The sequence below is a fragment of the Aulonocara stuartgranti genome (assembly GCF_965226115.1).
Source record: "Aulonocara stuartgranti genome assembly, chromosome: 6".
Lineage (NCBI taxonomy): Eukaryota > Metazoa > Chordata > Actinopteri > Cichliformes > Cichlidae > Aulonocara > Aulonocara stuartgranti.
Genome location: NC_138944.1, coordinates 43500331 through 43511591, shown reverse-complemented (window position 1 = coordinate 43511591; position 11261 = coordinate 43500331). Strand labels below are relative to the sequence as shown.

Sequence of the window (11261 nt, the reverse complement as noted above, 5' to 3'; positions counted from 1 at the left end):
CAATCAACATATAAAGAAATTGGGAAGCAACCAATAACAGCACACTTCCAAAACAAACTCACATCTAATTGGTTGATATAGTCAAAACAGGTCGACTAGTGGACAAACGCGTAATCAGTCATAAGAACTAGCCAATCGTGCTAACAGTTATCACAATAACCACCGTCTATCACTCAATACAACTAGTCATTACTTTCAAATAACACGATTACACAAAAATAATGCGTTTTAAATGCCTACCCCCATCGCAGCGGAGATCCGTCCACTTACAAACACCCGCCGTAATCGGAGACGTATTACGCCCTCTGTGGCCTGTTTTCTTCTCTCAGAGGCACACGGCGGACGGACACGTTTTGTAGCCTTCAACCCAACAAGGAAGTGCCCGCCGCCCCATAAATGGAAGTGCACTTTGAACAGCTTACTGTTGATTGGCTGGAGAATGTTGCGTAGCGCTCGTGATTGGTGGCAGGGACTGTTTGTCAAACGCGTACAGCTTGAGTACGGCGAGCGAGAGGAAAACGTCGGCAAACGCTATGGTGAAATAAAATGGAAGTGGAAGTGTAGTAACTGACAGATTGACTTTTATTCAAAAAGTGAAGAAAACTACAAACGATGCACTTTTACAAATAGTTCGCCGTGCTCAGAGCCACGGCCTTCAGTCAGCAGCAGACACAAACACACAGCGTGTACAAAGAAGCTAACGATGAAGCGCTGGAAGCATCGGCAGACCAGACCTTACAGCGTGTCCCTGTGAATGCACACCTCAATCCCCGGAATTTGATATTTAGCGGTCCTAGGATCAAATTTGAACATGAATAAAATCTGTGATAGTTCATTGTCACACAACAGCTGCCTGTCGATAATCGATGACCTCTCCCGGCAGGACAAATCTTCCAGGTTATTTTTCTGAACACACTGCGCAACTAAATAGTCTGCCATCAGTTTGTTCAGACGCCTCAGAAAACTTCCAATTGGAATTTTATTGGAATACACATTTTCAAAAATATTGATATAGGAGAGCAGGCTCTCAGTTCACGAGTGGGCTGTACTGCATCCAACACCACAGTGTGGGTCAGAGCAAGTGCCAGAATAACAAGCATAAAAACAGACACACAAGCACATTATACAAACATGAGAGTTCAGTCGTAATAAACACAAATAACAACGATCTAAACCAAATACCTGAATCATCAAATGATTTGTATTTCTAATCTTACACATTTAAAATGAACATCAATTCCTGAGTCACACTATCTAAGATGAGCCATTTTTAATCACTTCAAGGTTAAAAGCTCACTACGTGGATTTTTACTGTGAATCCTAAAGGCCTCTCGACGGGCCTGCTGTGGACACGGGGCAGGATGCAGTCTACAGCACAGGTGTGTCAGGTACCAGCACCTGCTGTAATCACTCTAATATTAATGGACACCCTCTGCTGTTTATTCCTTACACAGCAACACAACAGCTAATCTTCCTAATAAAAGCTTTTCATGGCTGCATTATTCAAAAGTTGTTTACAAATCAGGTGCACTTTCCTGAATATGGATATGATAAGTGGACAAATCAGTGAATGAAAATGAAATGGAGCATGCTAGCAGTCACACTCAGTAATTCACAGGCTTGGCCCTGATTGTTGGTGACCTTTCATGCTGCACATTTTCAAATTCCAAGTTTGGTTCTGAAAAATCGCTCCACAGCAGATCAACTGCAGCAGGGTTAGGGTAAGACGTATCACACACATTTGCACTGAGCACAGCTAAGTAATGATGAGCTGATGCTAACACATTAAACATGCATGTAGCCCTATGATGTGGACATTCTTGGTGGGATTATTGACGTGTCGGTCGCTGCACTGAAAGGTCTCCAGCTTTTCTTTTCTGTTTTGTGCACACAGTCATATTCAGTTTGTTATTGGACAGGTTAGGGACACAGACTGGAGCGAGGCCATGAAGAAGAAAGCTATCGTCATGTTTTTCTGATTGAACTGATCATAAATGTGGCGCTTTGTTCCTGATATGTAATGAAATTAGAGCAAACTGAGTGTCCTGCGGCCTCCCGTGGCCTCAGATGGTGGGAGACTTTCTTCATTAGGGTCTCTATTTGATGAAGCTGTAGACAAATGAACCCAGGACGACAGCCAAAATCACGCAGCAGCAGAAGATCATCATTTGTTTCTGGAGAGACAAGTTGGTTCGGGGGGGGAGGGGTCAGAGACAGAAGGTGGTGTTAAACAAGATGACTCCCGGTCAGGCCGAGCAAGACTAAAGCACACCCTACATCTACAGCCCAGGCCCCCAGGGTCTGAACAGGCCCCTAAAGTGCCCAAAACACAACAGTCTCAAAGTGACCGGAGCACACAAGCCAGTGAGGTTTAACCCATTTGCTTCACAAAAAGACATTTTTCCCCAGAAGGATCTGAACGTGGCTGCACCACGCTGTAACACGCTGTAACACGCTGTAGCACGCTGTAACACGCTGTAGCACGCTGTAGCACGCTGTAACACGCTGTAGCACGCTGTAGCACACTGTAACACACTGTAACACGCTGTAGCACGCTGTAACACGCTGTAGCACGCTGTAGCACGCTGTAGCACGCTGTAACACGCTGTAGCACGCTGTAGCACACTGTAACACACTGTAACACGCTGTAGCACGCTGTAACACGCTGTAGCACGCTGTAACACGCTGTAGCACGCTGTAGCACGCTGTAACACGCTGTAGCACGCTGTAGCACGCTGTAACACGCTGTAGCACGCTGTAGCACGCTGTAACACGCTGTAGCACGCTGTAACACGCTGTAACACGCTGTAGCACGCTGTAACACGCTGTAACACGCTGTAGCACGCTGTAACACGCTGTAGCACGCTGTAGCACGCTGTAACACGCTGTAGCACGCTGTAGCACGCTGTAACACGCTGTAGCACGCTGTAGCACGCTGTAGCACGCTGTAACACGCTGTAGCACGCTGTAACACGCTGTAGCACGCTGTAACACGCTGTAGCACGCTGTAACACGCTGTAACACGCTGTAGCACGCTGTAACACGCTGTAGCACGTTGTGACACGCTGTAACATGCTGTAGCACGCTGTAACACGCTGTAGCACGCTGTAGCACGCTGTGACATGCTGTAGCAGGAACATGGCTCAGATGGTAAGCTACTCAGAGACGCACTGCAGCAGGAACAGCAGCAGGTGTTTCTTACTCACGGGTACAGTCAGCGTGTGCAACTTCAGCATCTAACCTTCACTAGTGGTTTGTCTGCTCGATGATAGGCCGATGCCATCGTTACAGGAAACACTGACCCAGAGCACTAACGCATTGCCACAGTCCCTCTCTCCTCTCTGCACTCACCCTGCGGGCCTCCTGCTGGTATTTGGCAGCCTTCTTGGTGTCGGCCACGGCTCTCTCGACAAAGCCCACCGACTGGTCCATGTTGCTTTCGATTCTGTCAATCATCCCACCCTAGCAGGGCACACAACACGAGAGACAACACAAAGTTAATGAAAGTAAGATTTGTGCCTGTCTGCTGTTTACACAGGAAGTGGGAGCGTACCCCACTGTGTCAGAAACACATGACTTTTCTTATCGGCTGCACACTGAAGCTTCAGTCATGAAAGGACTTAGTCACAGTTAAACAAGCTCTGTGCAAGATGGGCTTTTTGGGGAAACAGGGCGAGTTACTGTTGAAAAGCTTTAAAAGAATAACTTGTGCTGTGCACGACTCTATGTACAGTAGAACTAAACAGGGCTACTATTCAGTTTCACAAACCATGCAAGTCAGCAGAAAGTGGAAAAAGGAGAAGCAAGCCTTCATGTTTTATAACACGGCTAAAATGGAAGAAGTGCAGCTCAGAGGGTGAGAATAGTTTGTTAATCGAGAACTGTGAATGCTCGAGAATACTTTGGGCTGCAGGATCTCACAAACCTGGTTCTCAACCAGCATGGCAATATCAACAAACATGTCGTGGAGTTCTTTAATGCTGCTCTCCAGCCTCATGATGTCTTTGTGACGAGCCTCGATCTCATTCAGGGCCTGCTGGTTGATCTTAGAGTCCATGATCTGTGGGGGAGGGAGTGTGAGGTGACCAGAGACACACAACTTAAAAGAATACACCACAAACAAGTGGATGTTCACAAACAGAGGGTCTGCTAGTGCCAAACTACAGGTTAAAACAAATCACATCTGCCTGTAAGTCCAGCTAACATCTCCCAGTTTGCTGTAACGACACTAAATAGTAAGAAACGTGCCTACATAACAAACACACACCGAGACAAGCAGAGAATCACTGCATTTGAAAAGCCGAGAATTTAATGGAATGACTGCACTGCCTATCAAATACATAACAATTTGTTTTCTGTTGATTAGCTGACTTAATTATTTCTCCTTATAATTAAAAATAGTTGTGCTGACCCGTGTGCTAGAACAGTCTACAGCTCCAAATCACAACAACGGTCACCTCAAGGTGCTTTAAAGTAGATCCCTACAGACAGAAAACTGCCACAGTCATGTGACCCCTATGAGCAGCACTTGGCGACAGTGGGAAGGAAAAACTCCCTTTTAACAGGAAGAAACCTCCAGCAGAACCAGGCTCAGGGGATGAGGGGACATTTCCCTGACAAGTTTTCATGTAACACACAGAGAGAATTCACATGGAGATGTCATTAAATGACAGTGGAGCGGAGATCACAGTGACACCATCAAACACAAACCAGCAGGACAATAGTTCCTGGTTTATAACAGCCTCTGCGCTCCACAACCCACTAAGAGTTCGTGCCTCTGGCCAAAGACGCTGGTTTGCTGCAGGTGTTTGTGTGCGCATGCATGCGCATGCATGCACGTGCATGTGCATGCATGCAGGCTTACCCCTGCTGTGAAGACTGCAGAGTTTCCTCCCTCCAGCATCTCATCCAACTCTTCATCGGTCGTTGTTTTTCCAGCTGAACAGATCACAGAGACAAGAACTTGTTCATGCACCAGCCAGTAGAAACATGACTGTACACACAACAGCATGTGATTACACTGACAATACTACGAGGTGCCTGTTGTATTAATACTTTGATTGATGTAAAAGGTGGTTGTTAACCTTTAGGGCTGATGTGACACAGTAAAACCATAAAAACACCACGTTGGCTATTTTTATGGTAAATGGTAAATGGCCTGTATTTATACAGCGCTTTACTAGTCCCTAAGGACCCCAAAGCGCTTTACATATCCAGTCATCCACCCATTCACACACACGGCTCTTTCTGTCAGATATTTGTCATTTTATTTAAAAACTAAAACATGTATCTGAGCACAGTACACAACAATAAGTTGGCACATAAATATGTTTAAAGCGTAGCAGCTGTCAGTGCTTAAAGAAAGTCGAATTCTCTTTAGTCTGACGGCCTGAACCTGATAAAACCTACGATAGAGGACAGGAGACGGCAGCGTTAGCACTGTGACTAGGGTCCAGGGGAACGACTGTGAGGTTTTAAGGAGCATTTAGATCATTTATGCTGTGAATCTCTTCACATATTGTTAAAAAAAAGGGAAATATAAAGGATCCCGAAGCTGTGGTTTCCTCCACATCAAGCTTAAACGTAACCATATCATCAGCAGCTGGCACTCACTGATCTCCAGCTGGCGGGCGATCCGTCCCTTGCTCTTGTCTCTGAAGTCCACCTGAGCCTCGTTGTACTTTGTCATCACCTCTACAAACTTTTTGGCCAGAATGGCGTGCTGGGGGAGACAAGAACACAGACACTCCAATGACAGGCTCTCACACACACGGTGGGCGAGCTTCACAGTCGAGCCTGAGGACAGAGGACTGCACCGACACTGAATGTAAAAGGATGTGTGTGTGTGTGTGTGTGTGTGTGTGTGTGTGTGTGTGTGTGTGTGTGTGTGTGTGGAGCCTGCTACACTCGGTGCATCTGAACGTGACGTGTGGATGTTTAAGGCATCACAAGAGAAACAGCAGCGTGCTGCGCTCTGTCTGTGTGGTCGGGTCGGGTGAATCAGAGCTACTGTACGACTGCCTGACCTGTGACTTGCGTATCCTGAGGTCGGCCGAGGCCCTCTCGTCGGCGTTTGACTCCAGCTGGCGCTCGATACCTGACGCACACACGGACAATGTTCACCACTGCTTTTACTCACACATGTAAACAACACATTAGGCGTGCCACAGAGACACATTCTGATCACACGTATGTTTGTACAAACGGGAACCAGACAGTGTGCCGGAGAAGGAAACCAAACCAATACCGACTCTTCAGTTTGTTTCTTGCATTGTTGGCCGACTTTTTAATCTCATTGGTGAGAGCCTCGACATCATCCTGTGTTTCTGCAAGAGGTGGAAATGGAGCGTCACGCACACACACTGAGAATCACAGGCAGCACATTTGAACACGTTATCTGCATTACTCTGGTCGGAGGTCGGGGCAGACAGGATGGTGGAGTAGAGTTTTTTGATTTCTGTAACACTCTCGTCAATCTTGTCAATACTGCTGCGGATGTCTTCAATCTGACAGACGCACACACACACACACACACACACACGGAGGCATCAAAGAGTAGAAATGCATTTTGTGTTATGATGCATGTAAAGTGGAGCAGACAGACACACTGCATACCTGAGCAAAGAAATCATCCATGAAAGCCTCACTCTCCACAGGAACCTCAATATCATCACCACCTGCATCGCTCTTCTGTTACACACACACACACACACACACACACACACACACACACTATTAACTGACGTTTTCTGTCTCTGTGATAAGACAAGAACATTTGTACTGAGCCTGAAACGACTTCCTGTGTGTGAGTCACATGACACCAGCTGCACTTTGAATCGGTGCCTGACACGTCTAAAATAAACGATGATTAATTGTCGTTTGTGTGATTAGCAGCTCCTCACATTAAAGAAAGATTGATGAGGACTTACTGATTTCACTATAAATTCAGTCAGAATATAAAAGAATGAGAAGAAAGCAGTTCCTGTATCTTTTGGAAACATGACTTTGAGTTTCACGTCTGCGGCTAACATCTCTGACATTCAGTTGAGCTCCACAGTGGGGCAGTCGCCTCGCACCATGACATCTATAGTACAGACTAGTCAGGCCCCGTGCGAACAACGCAGGCGCCATCGACGAGAAGGCAAACAGCGGCACAGTCCTGCTTACCTCCTTCAGCTGAGCCAGGCGGTCTTTCATCTTCAGAAGTCTTGGTTGAATTAAAGAAACACAAAGAAAGAAACAGCTAGTGTGTAGCTGGAGTGTGGCAGGTGTGCTCTCTGAGGTCCACAGAGCTGCTGCCTCTACACCTGCTCACAGAAACGTTTGCTTCAATGAATCCGCAGAACTAAGAAGAGAACAGACTTCTGAGGGTGAAATAACTCATGCGTGCAAACCAATGAATGCCTTGCTCGTGTGGATGGTTGTGTCTGAGACAAGTTGTGATCAACCTAACCTGAGGTCCCACTAAGCCTCTATCCCCTAAGAGCGGATTAGGACGACAGTGTTGACCACGATAAACCTCTTCCTGGTCCCTCCTCCCACACGGCAGCCTGTGGATTTTCTCTTTGGAAAGGAGAGCAGAAGTTGGCCTTTGTCTTAGGATGTGTTACTACTGTGTCTTATTATTTGTATAGATAAGAAAGCACCATGAATAAGGATGACGTCTGCGGCGGGGGGGCTGAGTGATAAGAGCAGGCAGCAGTCTCCTGTGACCTGCTGTCCCTCGGATGCACGAACGAGCCAGTCCCAGCAGCAGAGCTGTCCCAGCCCTGACCCACCTCACAGCACCGTGAAGCACGTGTTCAGCGGTGGAGGAAGGGGCACGCTCCCCACCCAGCACTCCATCACAGGCCAGGCTGCCCAGCCTGCTCCACCAGGTCCCTGCTTCGTCACTGCCAGGACAACCCCACCCTCATGGAGGATGACTGTCCCCGACTCTGAAGCAGGGACTGCTTGGACCCAAAATGCTCATTTAAGCCATTTGTTCCACGTCTGTAACAAATGAGTTTATTCCCACGTCACAGATGGCAGTACGACTCTTTCACCACACCGATCCTGCAGCGCATTTATCGTTATTTGGTGCTTTGATTACAACATTTCCACGTTTGTGTTGAAGCTACAAAACAACCATAACTAGAGCTGTTTACTTATTATTTACCCATCACAAGAACAATAGAACATTTGTGACGTGGAGGAAAAACTCTCAGTACGTGAATGTTGTCTGTGAAACAGTCAAGAGGTGCAGGTCCCATCTGTTCCTGTGCAAATGATTCAAAGGAGCCTACGCTGATTAAAAAATGAACACAAATGACAGGCTGGGACTGCAGCACATCAGACATCCTGAAAGTGTCCACGCTACCTGCACCTTTTCCTCCACAGCTGGATTTGAGCCTGGGAGACTCAGGAGCAGACCTTACATTTACATCAGTCCAGCACCATTCATCATCTTCATCTGTTTCTTTGTTAACGCTGCAGGTAGCTCAGACGATGCAGGCTCAACATCCCCATTTTAAAATATAGTTAAAGTACAAGTAGACATGCACCAGTCCAACCAGAACCAAGGCCCTACTTCCAGCACGACTCTGAGCGAGAGACTGTGTGACGCGACGTCATGCTCAAACTTGTTTTTTTACTTGGTGAAAAGAAAAAGGAGCGCATGTTTTTGAAAAGTTATTTATTAGTGGAATGACTGAAAACAGGCCTGAGATTAGGAGTCCATCACCTGATCGATGTGTCAGCTTGTCCTGCACCTCCTCCTGATTCACTGCAGCTGAAGTGCAACTACATTCAGTGAGAAGAAAACGCCTCTGTGATCTGACAGGACCACACGTAGAGGAGCCAGAGCCAGTCGATGCAGCTGCTGGTGTAACGAGCGCCTCCACCAGCTGCTGCTCGCAGGGCAAATCTAACAGAAGTTGGGGTGAGGCATTGGGCTCTGGGAGAGCACTGTGTTTAGGGAGAGGAACGGTGGAAGAGGAGAAAGTGTTTTTCATTAAACTTCATCCAAATATGTGGGCGTATCTGGGAGGGAGCTGCATCCAATCAACTCGTCTACGAGCTCGATCTGCTCCCGCTCAGCAGTCTGTTGGGAATGTGCCGTGCTTTCTGTGAATTTGAAGAACGATCCTAAATGCAGAGATCCTCGGGCGACTGTCGTTTGACTTGGCTGTCAGAAGATTCTCTCCGTCACTCTTCTGTCCTCGTCCACCTCTCCATCTCCCTCAGCCGTCTCTCCAGGATCTTCACCTGCTTCTCGAGGCGAGCAGTTTGATTAGCCGCACTGGAACTTCCCCGAGTCCCGACGTTCAGCAGGACGCAGACACACAGCAGGACAGCCAGTCGGATGGCCATTGCCTCCGTGCCCACGTTGTAGTCGCTCAGGATGAGCACAAAACAGGTTAAAGCGACTCCGACTTTCAGAAACCACAGGGCGCACATCAGAGTGGAGGCAACCAATCGGAAGGCAAGAGAAATCAGCCAGTAGCAGATGAGAGCTGCGAGGACCCACTGAATGACGAAGATCAGGCCCTCTGGGGTCACTTTGTTGGTAGGAAGGCTAACTGTGGAAAAAAGCACCAGAAATTACATTTCATACAAAGCTGCTCATTTCCACTGACACGCTTACTGCGACGCTACAGATGGGAGCTATCACCGGGTTCTCATTGGCTCTGCTGTGAGAGGCTCCACCATCTCTGACTGCATACCAAAGACATTACATCATGCAGATGAACTACACGCTGTCTGGTCAAATGTTTGTGCACGCTGAAAGTGTTTCCTCTCCTTGTTGGAGTTATTACTCTACAAAGTTACGTGTTACACTAATTTCACATTACTCCTTTCCTGAAACTCACGGTCTCATTTAACAACATAAACCCAGCTGCTGGTTTGCAGGACGCACACGTGTGATCTGTGTCGGAGTATTCAGGTCTGAGCACAGAGCAAACATGTTAGCATGCTGTCTGTGCAGCTGATGCTGTTAGCAGCAGAATGCAGCTGCATGTGTCCAGTTTACTTTACCATCACGCTCTTGTCCTTGTGCAGTAATAATAAAAGTAACATCCATGCTCACGCTGCAGACTGAGCCATTATTTTCCTCCTCCTGCACACCAACTGAAATCAGCTGATTGGAGAACCAATAACCAGGATCAATAGGCAGGCAGAATAACAGTGCCAGCGAGTTAAACTACTGGCATGAACCAGCTCTTGTACGGAGTCGCTCATATTGAGATTCTCGCCTCTATGTGAAGCGCAGCAAGCTTCAGTTCGATTCTAATAAAGTCATTCAGCTGATCCATCCAACAGATACAGGTCCAAGGCTCCATGGATCTCTGATTAAAAGGTTTATGCTCAGCAGGTTAAGCACCTACCAAACATTTTTATCCAAAAGGGGAGTCAAGGCTGGAAAAACAACTTTGCCCACAGTCTCTGGCTTTGATGGCACCACAAGGTGGCAGCACCCACTTCTGCTATATTTGAACTGGTCTTGAGTGCAGCCCAGAAACAAACGATGCTCACCTTGGATCCCAGAGGCCTGCAGTAACTGGGAGACGTAGTGCAGCAGGACATTGAGAGCACCGGCCACGCTGCCTGCAACCACAGCTAGGACCTGAGAGAAAGGCTGCAGAGGCAGGTTTGTTTCAGACAACAGTGAGGGTAAGAACACAGAGAAACGGCCAAAGTTCACTGATGTGACTGTCAGCGAGAGCGAACAGTCCCTAAACTGCTTATGTCGAATTATTATGGTTTCTAATCAGGGCTAGTGTGGTGATAAAACCTGATCGTGTACACACAAGTTCAAAACTGGATGCCGAGAATCCGCTCCACGGAGACCGGACTACTTCCGCTTCTTACCTTCGGCACCAGCCTGCCCAGGTAGGTCGTGCCCTGCTCGGCCAAGTCAGCCAGGGTGTCCCGGACTTGCTGCATGGTCTCTGGTAGAGTCTCAAACTCCGTCTCCCCCTAAACTGAGAGCACAAAGCCCGCCAAAAACGCTTCCGTGAGCACTGCTTCTTAATCACACTGTCTACTCCGAAGAACTACAAAGGAAACTACATCCAGCTACAAGTACACAACTTTACCGCGGTCAAGTTTTTCCAGCAGGATGTGGAAAAAGTCCGTATGAATAAAGGACGTCTGCCCCCTGCTGGGACGAGTGTGCAGCTGCATGCAACATGAAACAGTCTTATGTACCCGACAGTACAACACAGTACTCTACAGTACAACACTACTCTATTACACATCACAGTACTCTACAACAGTAC

The 11261-nt window shown here is 47.5% G+C and overlaps 2 protein-coding genes across 3 annotated transcripts; both read right to left on the bottom strand.

Moving 5' to 3' along the window:
* Nucleotides 1-564: 564 nt before the first annotated feature.
* Nucleotides 565-8835, bottom strand: stx3a (syntaxin 3a). Of its 2 annotated transcripts, none has more exons than XM_082536935.1 (10): nt 8723-8835; nt 6616-6690; nt 6407-6506; nt 6252-6326; nt 6027-6097; nt 5614-5722; nt 4865-4938; nt 3926-4060; nt 3352-3462; nt 565-2174 (listed from the first exon to the last, which is right to left on the bottom strand). In XM_082536935.1, the coding sequence occupies exons 2-10, from the start codon at nt 6634-6636 to the stop codon at nt 2097-2099; spliced, it is 774 nt and encodes a 257-aa protein (XP_082393061.1). In that variant the 5' UTR covers nt 6637-6690; nt 8723-8835; the 3' UTR covers nt 565-2096. The 2 variants fall into 2 exon arrangements, with proteins under 2 accessions (XP_082393061.1, XP_082393060.1); XM_082536934.1 differs by lacking the exon at nt 8723-8835 and adding an exon at nt 7168-8541.
* Nucleotides 8660-11170, bottom strand: tmem109 (transmembrane protein 109). The gene is made up of 3 exons (XM_082536936.1): nt 10852-11170; nt 10516-10618; nt 8660-9560 (listed from the first exon to the last, which is right to left on the bottom strand). Exons 1-3 carry the CDS (start codon nt 10924-10926, stop codon nt 9187-9189), a joined length of 552 nt encoding a protein of 183 aa, XP_082393062.1. The 5' UTR covers nt 10927-11170; the 3' UTR covers nt 8660-9186.
* Between the last annotated feature and the right edge of the window lie 91 nt (nt 11171-11261).